The 16,411-nt window shown below is 46.0% G+C and overlaps 1 protein-coding gene across 7 annotated transcripts in view; it reads right to left on the bottom strand.

Moving 5' to 3' along the window:
* The window catches only part of FRMD4B (FERM domain containing 4B), a 290,264-nt gene that overhangs the window by 14,374 nt on the left and 259,479 nt on the right, over positions 1–16,411 (bottom strand). For all 7 annotated transcript variants that reach the window (XM_036331595.1, XM_036331592.1, XM_036331589.1 and 4 more), the window contains 6 exons: positions 7,441–7,517; positions 5,981–6,119; positions 4,915–5,056; positions 4,027–4,160; positions 3,821–3,940; positions 2,518–2,746 (listed from right to left, as the gene is read on the bottom strand). In XM_036331595.1, the coding sequence (XP_036187488.1) occupies positions 2,518–2,746; positions 3,821–3,940; positions 4,027–4,160; positions 4,915–5,056; positions 5,981–6,119; positions 7,441–7,517 (841 nt within the window). The remainder of the gene's footprint in view (positions 1–2,517; positions 2,747–3,820; positions 3,941–4,026; positions 4,161–4,914; positions 5,057–5,980; positions 6,120–7,440; positions 7,518–16,411) is intronic.

Here is a 16,411-nt window from a genome sequence, read left to right as displayed (position 1 = left end):
AAAATCACACCGTTCATGTCATAAATGCTAAATGCTATGGAACATACACCTGAACGCTCATTTGAGAACCTGCTGTTAGTGTAACGTATTTCTAGACCCCTCTCCTGAAGAAAGGGGCCTTTTCTTAATTGAGCTGGACTCTTGGTGGTGCATTCGCTTTTCAAGTAGACCAGGGTCTCTCTGAGTGTGGCTCCGCTGACCTGTGGACTGGGGAATTCTTGTTGGGGGAGTTGTCCTTTGCTTCAGGATCTCCAGTCTCCACCCACTGGACATCCACACACCCCACCCTCCGTGCTGACAATAAAAAAATTGCTTTGGACATGGCCAAATGTTCCCTGGGGGCCAACACTGTCCCTGGTTGAGAATCGCTGAATTAGGCAGACCTGTGTTCACATCTCGGTAATTAATCTCTCTGAGCATCATTTGCCTCAATTTAAAAATGGGATAAGAACAGCGCCTAGTGAACATTGAATGAAGTAATGGATGGAAAGCCTTCAGCCCAGCCCTTGGCACAGGACGAACACTCACTACCCATTAGCAAACTTACCACTGTTGTTACTTAGAGGCAGGCTCCTGGTGAAAGAACTCTGGTGGTTGGAAACGCCCTAGTGCTCTCAGTGTTAGTGGTGCCCACCAGTGCTAAGAAATGTATGAGCAAAAAGAGGTACCTCTGAGGAGCTGGTCTGCGTTGGCAAACCATTCCCGCTCAGCGTCAGGCACTGGTAAGATTACAGGCAAATGTGACACCTCGGTGTCAGCCCCAAAGCCTTAAGTAGTGGGCCTCCCCATCCAATCTCAAATGTTCATCTCTTTCAGAGCCAGGCGGGCTCTCTCTTAATTGGACACACGGTAGAGCCAGAAGGCAAGGTGCCAGCAGAGTCAGCTGTCAGACACACGTGAAAAAATCTACCCAGTGTCAGTGCTCAACCACTGGCATCAGCTGCTGCCCAAGTGTCTGCCGCTGTTGAGAACACTTGAACCCTGCACGATCTGGGAGGAGCAGTCACAGCAAATGCGATGAGAGTCAAGTGCACTGACCAGCCTTCTCTGTGAGCACGGAACACAGCCCCCACCAGGGCCAGCTGGTGTGCGCACAGCCACCCTCAGTTCTCCAGCTGGAGCTGGCTGACACGTGGTGCTGAAGTCTGTGCCCTCACTTTCCAAAATGACTGGCCCTAAGCCCGAGGACCCTTTCAACCCAGTGACCATATTTTGTCAAATCTAAGCTGTATAATTATTTCATATCCCAGTAAAATAAGAAAAAGTTACTACCGATCATAACTGTAGTACTGTCTAGGATAAGAATTATCCCAATTTCACAGATGTTTAAATGTGAAAAATAATTCTTAGAATCAAAGAAATATAATCAGGTTTCAACCAATGGTCAAGACTAAAAACCATGCTAATAAACATGTAGGGCTGACTGGAATTGAAATCTACTTAAATGAGATTTTTCAATTTACTTTTTTTTCTGAACATGAAAGTTTTAGATACATAATATTGAGAATTTTGAAAGTACAGAAGAGTGCTAAACAGAAAATTAAGTTACTTAAAATTCCACAACTATTAGTACTTTAAAATATTTCACAAGTCTTTGTGTGAACATCTATATATATATAAAAAGCCAGCGACTGGAACACTGTAACAACCAGAACGACTGGTCGCTATGACACCCACTGTGGCCAGCAAACCTGCCTGATGGGGAGTGGGACTGGCTGGCCAACCTCCCAGGGCCCCTTCCCTGGCCGCTGACCCCCAACTGGTCCCCCCACCCCAATCGGGGGCAGGGCCCGCCAGACAATTGCCAGCAGCCCCTCACCCCAGCCTGCCAGGCCCTGATTGGGCCCCAATTGGGGTGGGCCAGCCAGCCAATCTCCCGCTGTGTCTTCCTCCCGACAGGCCTGGCCCCGATCCACCAATTGGGGCCGGGCCAACCAGACCCCACCCATGCATGAATTCGTGCACTGGGCCTCTAGTAATTATATAATGTTGGGAGTATGCTGCAGTGACAATTTTGTAGCTTGCCTTTCTGCATTTCCTGTTATAGTATGAACATTTACCCATATCTTTAAGTAGCCTCCATAATGACAGTAATTGTGAGAACTCTTTCCTACCCACATAAGTTGGATAAGCCCTTAAAAAACTGTACAGTCTGCGGCATTAGAACCTTCAGGAAACTACAGCTCTCTTCTCCTCTGATTTGGCAAATGTGTTCCTTGCAATGACATCAGCTCAGTTAAAGGTGAATCTGTCTTACTGCGAACTAATATTGTAGTGAAAGCTCTTTTATCCCGAAAATTAAAGCAATGTAATATTATAGTATTATTACAGCAGTGATAATGTCACTGAAAACAAGCTTACGTACTTGTAAGACTGAAATTCCAAACCATATTTATCCCAAGAAAGTTACTTTTATTCCTGTTTTTCCTTTTCTCTCACCAAATGAACTGAGTTGGAAATGCTATATACCATCAAGGGTCTTGGCGACGGGACAAAAAAACTTGACTTGTTACTAACCTGGTAAGGGACCTGTCCCTTTCTGGGTCGGCTTCTTCCCACACCGAATTCGGTATTCATTTATTGCATTTTCAATCTCCTGCAGCTTTCTCACTGCATCCGTGAAATCTTGCTTTCGTTTTTTCTTCACGGTTTTACACAGGTCTGGCTCATTGGCAAGTTTCTTTGCAGCTTCCACCAGCTTTTGCTGTATTAGGAAATTGCTCTCCAGCTCTTGCAAAGCAGGGTCCTGCATTTATACAACGATGCTGTTTTAGTTCTGTGGACACTCGCTCACTCTCACACGTACTGGCACTGAGTCAGACTTCTCGTGCATTCTCAAACCAGATGCTCTCTGGGAATAAAATCTCCCGGTTTCACTGCACAGGTAGCCTCAAAACATTCCTCATCTGTTTACATCGACTCCTCACCCTCTTTCCCTTTCAAAGAAGGGAATGGCCTTTCATTTATTTAGTTGGTGGGTAAAGGTCCTATTTTTCAAGAAGGGATTCTTTACCCAAGAGTCAGAGATGCAGAATGTTGTTTTCACAGGCATAGCTTTACAGACGTAAATTTGGGGTTGATTCCTTTCTCTGGGGGTTCCTGATTTTATGACCCCAGGCACACTGCTTAATTTTTTAATGATTCAGTTTCTTTTTATTGTAAAACGAAAGTAACATCTACCTCACACAAGTATATGTGCATTCTTAGTGCAGAGCTGGGTATACAGTGAGCACTCAATAAATAGCAAAGCTCACTCTATTATTGATGGAAACTGCTATCATTTTCTAAAGTCAAGATGGGTAAATTTCTATAAGAAACAAGGAAGGCCACATGAAAACATGCAATGAGGAAGCACATTCTATGTGGGCTGACAAATCTGCGGACTTTGCTATACCTGCGTGCCGGACATGTATGACCTCGCTGAATGCTCCTCGCCTCCCTTGGTGGGAAAACAATCACTGCACCCCCATTTTGTAGATGAGAAAACGGAGACCTGAGAATTAAGACTTCAACGAGGGAAAAGTATTTGCCAAAGGCTGCTGCCTAGTTTGAAGTGGAAGAGTCTAATGCCAGCGTTCTTAATTCTTATGTTTCTCAGTTTATGAACATTTGGGGTTTGATGAGTGCTCTCTGTGTTTGGAAGAGTAATGACAAGTTTAACTGAGCTGTGCATAAAAGAAGGAATTCAGTTTGGTCTCTATTATCACTTTCAACTGGTGAGATAAAAACGCACCAACTCAAAACCAACGGCCCGAGTGGCCCACGTTCAGCAGACAGCGGCTCTGTCTCTGTTCACAGAAACGGCGGCTGGTGCCCATACCTCTTCACTGGGGAGCAGGTTGTCATCTAACTTGAACGCGGTGCCCACACGCCTCCTGACCTGCGGAGGCTTCTCACCGATGCCCAGCGGGTACTCCTTTGGCATTTTGCCTGTGAGCTCCTGCGGAACAGAACAGACAGGACGATGGACGCCGGCCGGAGCTGCCAAGTGCCATTTGAAGAGCCCCCCAAAGAGCAGAGACTCACGGCCTCCCGCAAACAGATCTTCTTAAGCTCCTCGACTTTTTTCAGGAGCTTTCCTTGCAACAGCTTTTCCTTCTTCTTGAGTTCCAGGACTTTCTCTCGCTTTTGCTCCTCACTCACTTCCGAGTCTTGAGAACCTGGGGGATTGGAAGTGGGGGCAGGGAAGGTTTACCCACGGGATGTTTCCTTCCTTTCCAAAGGACAAAGGATTTTTAAGCCAAACCTGCTATTAAATAGTTTATTTCTTTTCTCCTTGTTCGTGAACATAATAAAAGGAAACGGGAGAACATTTTCTCATGCGCCTGGGTGTCCAGCGCAGCCTGGTAATGAAATGTGCCTTCTGCACGCTGGCTCAGTCATTTCTGGAGCAGTAATAAAATGCTTAATGTCTTAGACACACTCGGGGACAAAATTAACTTTTCTGAGCAGGTGAGATGTTCCTTGAGACAGGTGCTTAGAATGAATGGTCTTTTAGAAAGCAAGCGAGCAAGGCAAAGGAATATTCTGTGCTTCAGATGCACAAGTTGACAGTGGGATTTTAATGGGAAAATGCATTTTAGCGAATATTTAGTGACAAAAGGTTCCAGGACTTCTTGGGAGGAATAAGAAGCTGATGGAATTTATCAGGAGAAAATGTCCTTTTAAGCTGCCCTCAGGCACTCACTGTCTCTGCATCTGGTGTTACTTATGCAACCTGACTATAACTTAACTTTATACTTTTTGAAACCAGTTTAAAATTTTTATTAAAAACTTCTGCATACTGTAATTTGGATATGCTTACTTATTCCCAAAATAATGGGTTAAAAGATGCATTTAGAAGTGGTTTAAACAACAACAATAAAAGTGAAATAAACTAAAGATTGCTGCGCTCTCTCTAACCCCGCAGGTTACCTGAGGAGATCAAGCTGCCATTGCTGGCCATAATGAACTGGCTTTTTGCCTCCAGAGTGACCAGTTTGGAGGTCCTCGGGGTTCCCATCTCCGTCAAATCCATTGCGATGTCGTCTAAACTTCTGGCTGAAGGAATTTTTGCCTAAAAGGTACACAACATTGTGATGGAATTCACTCAATTAAGCCTCTGTCAAATTAATGAGTAAGTTACTATAGAATAAAAATGTCAACATGGAGGACAATTTAGAATTTTTATACATATACTAAAATGACACTCTTCAGAAGAGACAAGACTTAGGCTTTGTAGCTAAACGTATTAATAACGATGCATGATTGTTATGGTATAGTTCAATCATTAACTTTAAAACATTACCAATCTACATATACACACAATTTTTTTTAATCCTCACCCAAAGATATATCTTTATTGATTTTTTAAAAAATATTTTTATTGATTTCAGAGAGGAAGGAAGAGGGAGAGAGAGATAGAAACATCAATGATGAGAGAGAATCAGTGATCGGCTGCCTCCTGCATGCCCCCCATGGGGATCGAGCCCACAACCCGGGCATGTGCCCTTGACTGGAATTAAACCTGGGACCCTTTAGTCCATAGGCTGATGCTCTATCCACTGAGGCAAACCAGCTAGGGCTATTTTTATTGACTTTTAGGAGGGGGAGAGAGAGAGAGAGAGAGAAAGAGAAAGAGAGAGAGAGAGAGAAACATTGATCGGTTGCCTCCCATACAAGGCACAACTGGGGATGGAATCTGCAAACTAGGTATGTGACCTGCCTGAGAATCAAACCCATGACTTTTTGGTGTATGGGACGATGCTCCAACCAGCTGAGCCACCCAACCAGGGGAAATCTGACAACTTTTGAATCAGGTTCTATATTGCTCTTTTTTTAAATATAAGAAAAATTAAAACAGTTGGTAGTAAAGTTTAAAAAAAAACCCTAAAAGAACAAAAACCGATGTGCTCTCATTTTCTGAGAATGCTTATCTTTTAAAAAGAAAGGAAATGAGGGGCAGGAGCTTATTCCTACAGAACCTCGTCTAGTCACTTACTTTGCTTTGCTTCCGGTCCAGGTAAAACTGGTGCTGACTGATGGCCATCACCCAGATGGACTTGATGAGCGAGGAGTGTGCATACCAGGTTTGCACAGAGAGGCCGCTTTGCCCAAAGGTCCTTCTCGATACCGAAATCCTGAAGATGAAGAAAAGCACTCAAATCACTGGCTTCTGGCCCAGCACGGCATGAAATGTTTCCAGTGAGTAATGTAATAACATCTCCTTCATTGTTTTCCTGCCGCCACCCTCATGCTGACAGAGCTCTGAGCTTCTCCTTTTATGACAAAGCCCATCACCCTAGGTAATAACTCTCTGTAAAACTAATGTATTAAAAAATGCATGCACACACTCAAAGGCAGATAAGGTTAGTCAAATTAGAAGCTGTGCTAAAAACACGTAGCTAAAACCACCACAAGCAGCCGGGAGTAAATGGGATACTATTTGAAAGACAGAGGCCTGGGGGCCAGCACCTTCCTCAGGGAAAGAACATTGAGGCTCTAGACCAGCGGTTCTCAACCTGTGGGCTGCGGCCCCTCTGGGGGTCGAACGACTCTTTCACAGGGGTCACCTAAGACCACCGGAAAACACATATATAATTACATACTGTTTTTGTGATGAATCACTATGCTTTAATTATGTTCAATTTGTAACAATGAAATTGGGGGTCACCACAACATGAGGAACTGTATTAAAGGGTCGCGGCATTAGGAAGGTTAAGAACCACTGGTCTAGATGGACTTGTCTGACTCGGGCACCATCAGAGGATGGACATAACGATGTTGCCTGAGAGTACCCAAGTCCAAACCTGGTCCAGAGGGCTGCCTGTGCACAAACCAGGTGAATTGGAGGACAGGGTGGAAGAAGGATGGGGGAGGGGAGAGAGAGGGGGACCAACGTTCATTTGTAGGAATTCAGGTCATCGTTTTGTGAAGGACTGTTTCCCCCATCCCCGTGTCCTCCGAATAGCCATAAATGTATCAGCTTGGAGAAACGACAGTCCTGACTTTCATTAATGGTGATCACTTGGCAGCTGTTTTTTAAAGTGATCAGGAATACTCAATTTCAAAATGAGCAAGGGATCTGAACTGAGATATGCAAATGGCCAATGAGCACATGAAAAGATGCTCATTCATCATCAGTCATGAGGAAAATGCCGCTTCCCACCACGAGGATGGCTGTTAGAGAACAACTCAACTAAAACTAACAAGTGTTAGGGAGGATGTGGCGAAAATGAACCCATATGCACTGCCGGTGCGAATGGAAAATGGTGTCGCCGCCTTGGTAAACCTCCGAGGTTCCTCCAAAGGTTAAAGAGTCAGCCCTCACTCAGCAGCTCCAGCCCCAGGCACAGGCCCAGGAGAAATGCACACACATCCGCGCCAAAGCTGCACGTGAACGTTCGGAGCATCCCTCAGAGAGCCCCCGGGACCAGGCAGAGGGAAAGCTGGGACCCTCACCTCCGTGGGTCGTGAACTTCAACAGCAAATTTTTTCTCACGGAAATATAAGTTCTCCAGCTGTTTCCACTGGAACAGCTAATAAATTAAGAAAACACAAAAACACACATGGCTTTAATTTATGTTAAACTTTACTGCATCTAGAAATCAGCTCAATGAAAAAAATAATCAAGAAGGCACACTGACAGTAAGCACGAACATGTGGTGCTGTCTTTTTACAAACCAACGACAACCTGAAACCATTTTATCCCTCCTTCTGACAGTAATTTCCACCAACTCTTCCTTGAACAATAAAACTATGCACCGTGGGGAACATGCATGCTGTTTCCCCTGTGACTCAACGCGATGATGAGAGTTGGTAAGGAAATCCTCCTAGGTTCCGGTAAGCACATGCCTCCTGATCAAAGATGCTGATTCACATTTAAATGGAAAGATATTCAAAGGGACTGAAGGGTTCAGTAAGACCACAGATTACATTTCAAAGGAAAGCAAAGTGAAAGTAAGCCAGAACCCCAAGCAGGGGCGATTCTCCACCACCAGTTTCCTTGCCCACGAGTGTTCCCCTAAATGGGGCAGAAACCAGGAATTGGAGGCGGGGGTGGGTGGGGGTGAAGGCGCAGAGCCCTTTGGTGTCTGAGCCGGAGCCTCCGGGGTTTGTAACTTCCACATCCCCACTGCTGACGCTCTAATGCGGCCCCAGAGCTGTTTGCCAGTTGATGGCGAAGAGACCCTCCTAGCAATGTGCTTTTGAAAGCCACACAACTTGTAAAAGGCAGCTCGTCACAGAACTCAGTGTGCCTGCTGCATTTCCTGGCCTGTGACTCATGTCAGACCGTGTGTTAGCCGGAGCCCCGTCTTGTCTCTTGGACTTCATAGAATTCCTCTACTCCGACCCTAGACTTGATTATTAGGGAAATAATAGCACAGTGGTTTCATTCCATTACTAGACTTTGGCTGGGTTTTTAACACACGTTCAAAGAACCTTCACAGAGCATTTTAATGATCCAAATAACTTCTCTGCAACGCACTATCAGTAGGACCATTTCCTGAAGCACAGGAACCCAGGTATTCACAGACATGTCAGCTCAAGCGAGAACAGCATGATCTAAGCGTCCTGCCCACATGCAGCCAAAAGTGTTCAAACAGGAGACAGAAGTGTCCCAGCGAGACCCGCCATCCCAGCCATGAAGCCAGCCAGCCCCTGGGGCACAGCGGCCAGCTCCAGCCCTCGCCCAGGCGGAAGGACTAGTGAAAGCTGAAGCTACGTACCGGTTTCCTAAAATGTCCATGGACGTGAGACTTTCATTTCTTTTAATCCAGAAGTCCCAAAAATGGGACAGAAATGTGAGGGAACCCCTCGGGCTCTTTCCACCTCCCTCCTGGACGGCCGCCGGGTGAGTCTGAGCGAGTTTTCTAAGACTTAGGCGTGACTCAGTTTCACACAGTGAGCCTCCCACGGCCGCCTCGCCGGCAGGCAGCAGCCGCTCTTATCTGGGGACACCTCCCCGGCCCCCTCCTTCTTCCCACTGACCAGTGGCAGAGAGCAAAGTTCTCACCGGCAGGCTTTCCCCGGAGAGAGACTCGGCTTTAAGGGGGTACAGTGTCCATGCAGACGATCTTCCCGGGGAGTAAGTGGCTCTGGGCGCAGGTAGATTTCAGCCGAGCGGCCCGGGAGCCATTTCTACCTGGTTACTCACCCGGGGCACCAACAGGTTCTACAGGAAGAGCCACAGCGCAGCGCACCTGGGTTTCCCTTCGCGTCCATTCCCACACACATGAGAACCAGGCCGGGCTGGAAACCCGATCTGCCAGCACCTCCCCCAGCACTCACCCGCTGAAATCCTAGCGCCTGGCCTCCACTCAGCCGGTCCCTGCATCGGGCGAACAGGCCACTTCCCTACCTGAAACCTTAAAGTTTACGCAAAAAGTGATTTCACGGCTGTGCCTATGAGAGCGACTTGGGAGGACAAACTCGATTTGTGACAGTGGGTGCCCCTAGGGTGGGGACAGCAGAATGTACAGGGGTAAGTGGTACAGAAAACTACATTACAGTAATATTTCACTTCTTTTATTAATAAAAACAAGATGAAGTGAATATGATAAAATATTAGGAATCGACCATTTAAGTGGTTATGTAGGTGCTGGCATTTTCTTAGCACTGTATTTTTTTAAAAATTAAAAGAAATGAACATTTCTCAAATTAAAGCAGTATGCTTACATAAAACGAACACAGGCCAGTCTACTTTATGCAAGAGCGCATGTCCCCCTCCTAAGCATTCAGAGGCCTCTATTTTAGACACTATTATCATTATGATTATCAATGATTGGGGCGTGAGGAAAATACTTCTGGCTGTAGCCGCCCTAGAGCCAGCTGGCAGCTGGAGACAGGCTAGCTGTTCTTTGGAAATTTCTGAAATCATTCTTCCTTGTGCCTTTATATGACATTTGTGCTCCTGATCTCAGAAAGGCAGATGGAGTGGCAAACGGCAATGGAGCTGAGGCGGATGGTTCATTTACTGGACGGTCGATCACCCAGTCAGCACTCCCCGGGCAGCGCCGGCACACAGCAGGCAGCTAACTCATTTTCATTCCCTTGCTTTCTGCCACTGTTTCCCTTAAAGGATAAATCAGAGCCCCTCCACAGCCCCCGTCAAAATCATAAGGAGATTTCAGACCAATGGAAGGAAAAGGGGAAACTGGACAAAGAAACACCCCCCAGCTGACCTGACGGTGTGGCCGCCCCACTGAGAAACGCTCATGCAGTAGGCAGCACTCTCAATCACCGGGAGTGTGAGGGCCCAAAGAGACCATGCTGCATTCGAGGAAAGAGGCGAGAGCTCGAAGGCGAAGGAACCGACCTTCTATCATGTGTAACAGTTGGTGCCCATATAGGGTAGGACTATTACCAGGCATAATGTCTTAGGGTAGGACAAGATTATTATATATATTATTTATGCACATGTGTGTATATGCACACACATTTGAAATTTTCATATTAAAATTGAACACAATATTTAGTCCAAGCCAAAATTACCATTCTCAGAGATCTAAAAGAAAAAAAATGAGTTTTGTTTGCCTTGCAACACAAAGGTAAGAGTATGAAACTAGACTGCTTTATAAAGTGATCATTCAACAAGCATAATAACAACCATTTGTTAGTATTTATTACTGTTTCTTTGACACTCTCTAGTAGCTATAAGTTAGAAATTATGCTTTTTTGGGAATCTATGGTGGAAATATTATATGACAGAAATAAAGCTACATGTTAGGTCGTCCAACTTTCTTTCTAACCTACACCCATCTAGAATGATCCATCGTGCCCTTCAGCCTCCAAGGAAGGAAGTAGATGACAACAGAGGAAATAATAGCTGGGATTAACTTTGAGACTGCAAAATAAATAGACAGGAAAGGTAGGAAAAGGAAAAGAGGAGCAGTAAGAACAATGACATTAACAAAGAGATCATCAAACAGCTACAACAGGAAGAGAACACATCCTAAGGTCAGTAAGCATCCTGCCTTACAAAAGAAAGTAACAAAAAATTTAAAAACTGATGCAAAACCAAAGCAGAGTCAAACCCTATTTGAGAGCTACATTACCAGTCATATTTTACTTCTTTTATTAACTATGCAACATGTAATCACAATAATCCTCAGGTGTAAAGGAAGTTGATGGTTCCAGAAAAACTTGCCACCCATTATTACACTTCATTTAATGAAATGCATGGGTTGGATGTTTAAGCCATTTTCTTGAAATCTACCCTCAATTACTGTAAACTTAAAGAACCAGAAGAAATCACCTCTTCCCCATTCCCACCCCACGATCTCAGTGGTTCCCTAAACCTGAAATTACTGTCCAGCTGGAAAGAAAGGCTGCAGGAAAGCACGAGGACTTTCAGGAGCCTCAGTGACGCACGCGATAGTGGCTTGTGGAACCATTTACTCATTCTTCTCGAATCGACCAATGTTTCTGTCTGACTTCTATGTGAGCGGTTCCGTTCTTGTTGGCGAATCATGGCCAGGTCCCCTCTCTCGTGGGGCTTACCTGAACCAATGGGACCCAGTCAGACTGCCTTGGTTTGCATTCCGGTTCCACCACTCGTGTTTTTTAAAAAAATAAATATATTTTTGTTGATTTCAGAGAGGAAGGGAGAGGGAGAGTGCGATAGAAACATCAATGATGAGAGAACACCATTGATTGGCTGCCTCCTACACGCCCCCACACTGGCGATTGAGCTGCAACCGGGGCATATGCCCTGACGGGGATCGAACTGTGACCTCCTGGTTCATAGGTCAACACTCAACCCCTGAGCCACGCTGGCCGGCCCACCACTTGTATTTTATTTGGCAAGTGCTTAAGTTTCCTGAGTCTCAGTTTCCTTATCTGTAAAGTGGGACCAACAGCGCCTGCCTCAGAGGGTTGTTGGAAGGTCCAGTGAGCTTATGCTCATGAGACACTTAGCCCAGTGCTTGGCTCAGAGTAGATGTTTGGTAGGTGACAAAGCTACTTGCACTGTTCGAAGGCCCTCAGCCAGTCCCCGAATTTGAGCATGCCCTTCTGCAGATGGAGGCAGCCACTCAGTAGCAGGCATAGAACGAGAAGCAGCTTCTGGATCCCAAAGCTGCCTTTCCGCTGGTGAGCAACAGCCAAGTTATTTGTTGACACACCTGTGTCACTCAGGCTTCCAATTCTGTGAGTTTCTGTAAAAACTGCGGTATTTCTGTTGATTTTATCAGTGGTTTCTGAACACACCCTCTAGGTAGGAAATGTGTTCACTGATCCCGCACCATGGAGGTCACAGAGGAGGGGGGGTGGTCAAGGCACGCCTCCGCCCCAGGGGGACGCCACCTCCCTCCGGTCTCTGTGCTCAGTGCGGAACGTGCCCCGGCAGGTGCAGCAATGCTGAGTGCACCTGCCGCCGGCCACAGGGACCTCCTGGGTTTTGAAAGACTGAGAAAAAGCCTTTGGACAGAACGGATCAGAGTGTCTTTTTGAACCTTGACAAACTGAAAGTAGACACCACCCAAAGGGTTAACACTAGGCAAGGACAGGAGAGATGTCACTGAGGCTTTTACAAAATACATATACAATGGAACCTCATTTCTCAGGGTTAATTCGTTCTAGAAAGCTTTTGCAAAACCAAATTGTTTTTTTCCCATTAGAAATAAAGTAAATTGAATTAATCCGTTCCAGACCCTCAAAAGATTTAACCTTTCTTATATACCGTACATGTCTAATGTACTGTTTAATCTATAAACACTTTAAAAACAAAAAGGACATGAAATGTCAATGAAAATTTAACAAAAAGGAAAGGAAATGTACAGTAAAAAATGAAAATTTAACAATCATTGTAAGCAGCAACAAAAGCAAAAAATACCACGAAAATGTTCACAGCACACTCTCCTGAGATTGTAACAGCAGTGAACTGACTGATTCTCGCCTTCTCTCCTTTGTCACCGAGAGATGAGTCACTGATCGTACAGGGATCAGCATGGAAGGCTTGTCAGGTTGAGAAGCGGATCGTTGGAGATGGGAGACGTTCCGAGAACTGAGGTTCCACTGCAATAGCACTTGTAACACAGGCTAATCATTTAACTGCAAATCCACCTAGAAGTGACTAGATCTCGGCTGGTCACAGCTGTAGTGTGTGACTGACATCAATGACTCACACAGGGCCACCCTCTGCAGGGACCCGAAGAAACAAATCATGGTATCATTGATTTATTCTTTTTTCATTAAAAAAAAGGTTACATTTGATGAATATGCTGTTCATGAGCCAGCTAGTGGACCTGGCTTGCCTCCTGAAGTACCACAAAAATAGAATTTTGCCAGATTATAGGCGTTGAGAAAACCAAATTGACCTCCCTCTACCCACCCAGCCATCTTTCTGTCCATCAATGTTTATGTGACTGAGATGGCATCTTCCCAACAGCTGGATGGGGAGGTACTACTTGTAGTTCCATTTTACAAGAGAAAACTGAGGCTCACACAGGCTTCAGCAAACTGGCCAAGTCACATCCCTAAACAGGGGCAGATCCGGGATTCCCAGCCAGGCAACCAGGCTCCAAACCGCCAGTGCCTCACCACAGCCGCCACCCGACCTTTCTCACCGGGAAGAGCGCTCTATGGACATTTGTGTGTCAACAAAAAAAGAAAGAAAGAAAAAAGCAGTAACTCCCAGTTCTACCTCACAGGAAGGAAAATGGACTCTGAGTCCCTCGCATTTCACTTAGACCAGCAGTTCTCCACCAATAATGACTTTGCATCCCTCGCCACCCCTCCACCCCAGGACGTCTGGAGTGGTCTGGGACATCTTGGTTATGATGCTGGAGGCAGGTGCCATGAGCATCTTGTGGGGACGCTGGGGATGCTGTGGAGCATCACCCCGCCTGGGACAGAACCCTGGCCCCACATGTCCCAAGAGCAGAGATGAGAAAGCTGCCGCAGAGGGTAAGTTGGTGATGTGCCTGTGCGCTGGTCAGGGGAGTGTATTGCTGAGGGAGATAAGCTTTTTGCTCTAAAAACAACACCTCATCAGACCAGAAGAGGCCCTGCTGGAAGTGCCAGGGATGCCAAACTCGAGTTCCCTAAACACCCAAATGGTACACACTCCAGGGGTGAAAATTACTTCTTCACAGGTGATGTCATTCATTCCTTACACAAAACTTCCCATCTTACATGCAAGGAGTAAAGTTCTGTAATTTTGAAGATGAAGTTCTGGTATCAGGAAATGTATCACATTAAACCCTGACCGTCTAGGAGGATGCTCTCCCCCCCCCAGGTTTCCTGTGGCTGAACCTCTCGCCTGGGGCTGAGGTCAGGGCTTCCTGTGCAGAGGCGCCTCGGAGCACTCCTCATGGGCACCTGATGCAGCCAGAGTGGACCGGCTGCTCCGGGCACCAGCATGGCATCCCCTCTCACGGGTTGGTACCTAGTCTGGTTATTATATTTTTAACTATATCCCTAGTTTTGAACATAATTCTGTCTTTCCAGATAGACTGTCAGGTCCTTGATGACAGGAACTTGGCTTTTTCCTTAAAAAAGATAAAGAATATAAAGTACTAGCTTGGGGCCCTTGCAAACAGAATGGCCCCAGTAATTTTTTTTTTTGAAAAAAATAAAATTGGTACATTGCACTGTCTTGCTAGAAATTTGTTCCAGAAGGTGGAATGATTTAAAATGAAAGCAATCTTGCCCGGCCGGTGTGGCTCAGTGGTTGGTTGAGCATCGACCTATGGACCAGGAGGTCACGGTTCAATTCCCCATCAGGGCACATGCCCGGGTTGTAGTGCATGCCGATCAATGATTCTCTCTCATCATTGATGTTTCTATCTCTTCATCTCCCTTCCTCTCTGAAATCAATAAAAATATATTTTAAAAAAATGAAACCAATCTTTAGTCATAAGCACACACGGAGAAACCTTACTGTGTGTGCCCCTTCACAGAACAAGTCTTCACAATGCCGTGGGCACTGTTTGGTTTCTCTGCCTTTGGACGAGTCAGCCCTATCAAAGAGCTTTCTCTATGTGCCAACAATTCAGCCATTTGGTAAATGCCGGGAACTACAAGGGAAAAGACATAATGAAACCTAATGGCTTTGCCTGTCCAGCAGGCGCTGCTCTTCCTCAAACACCCTCTCAGCTCCGTGGGGAACACTTCCCCGCTGAGCTCTGGCTACAGTGGCCTCCCTCCTGCCCCTCCGTGTACACTATTCTCTGACGGGGACACACAAACCCGTTCCCCACAAGCCCGGCTCCTCACCCTTCAGGTCTCAATTGGAACGTCACCTTTCTCAGAGCGGCCTTCCCCAACACACCCTGTCCTCCACTCATCTCGTTAATTTCCATCAGAAACTACTCAAAATGCATACTTGTCTTTATTTCTTGTTACTTCAAAGGAACCAATACAGTGGGACAAAAACTAGTTATCTCCCTCAGAATCGATTTTTCTGCCTTCTTCTCTAATCCTTACTTGAGAGTATGTCTTTTTAGTTGATGAGAGAAAGAGAAACTCATTTGCAACCCGAGTATAAATCTGACCAGAAATCAAACCCATGACCCTTCTGTGTGTGGGACGACACTCTAACCACTGACCCACACCAGCCAGGATGTTCTTCTTTCCTCCTAGTAACAGAACACCTTGAGTCAGGCCTTGCCATGGTCACCTGGAGCCTGCACTCTCCAGCCCCCTTGCAATTCGACTTGGTGACTTTATGAAAAATATGGCTGCTTGCCTTGGATTCTTCCAATTTGCCTGCTGGTTTTGAAATGGAATGGATACTTGCCAATGTCTGACCCATTCTCTGAGAGTTCCTTGATTTGGAAGAGCTGCTTAAAATCCTACCTGTGATTAACTGCTGCCCAGTAAAGTTTCTATAGAGCATGTGTGAACGGACAATGTCTGCTGAGTGAAGGAATTCACTGGCTCGCTGTGTCCTCGGAATGATCTTTGGGGTACATGTAGTAGACAGAATGATCTGAACTGGACAGTTGAGAAAATAAAAGCCCAGAAAGGTTGAGTAACAGCTCCAGGTCAGCCAGCCTGTAAGCAGGAGTGCAGGGCTAGCTCGCACTTCAAATCCAAGCTTCAGGATTTGAGTTCTCCACCCACTGAGTCTGCAGAAAGTTGTAACCATCAGATTGGTTATTGGTGTGGCTGAAGCTTAATTACACACTTTACAAACAGGATGGACAGGTCTCCCGTTGCCATGTGGTGACTCAGTTTTCCCCTCCACACTGCACTGGATTTTGTGTTGATGCAGAAAGTGAGCCGGACAGCACGCCTCCCCTCCTATGGGGAGCCTCACCTAGCATTTGAGCAGCGTTAGAAGCGGTCTCCTAGCGGAGGCCCTGGTGAGGCGGCAGTTGTAGAAAGTCAAGGGGAGGCTAGAAAGGATCGAGATGGCTCTGCTTAGAAAAACAAGCAAGTCACTCTGAGTTTAAGTGAAACGAACTCTATACTTTTGCGGTAAAGA

The sequence above is a fragment of the Myotis myotis genome, unplaced genomic scaffold (assembly GCF_014108235.1).
Source record: "Myotis myotis isolate mMyoMyo1 unplaced genomic scaffold, mMyoMyo1.p scaffold_m19_p_13, whole genome shotgun sequence".
Lineage (NCBI taxonomy): Eukaryota > Metazoa > Chordata > Mammalia > Chiroptera > Vespertilionidae > Myotis > Myotis myotis.
Note: the sequence above shows the minus strand (reverse complement) of the source record. Positions and strands in the feature narration are given on the sequence as shown.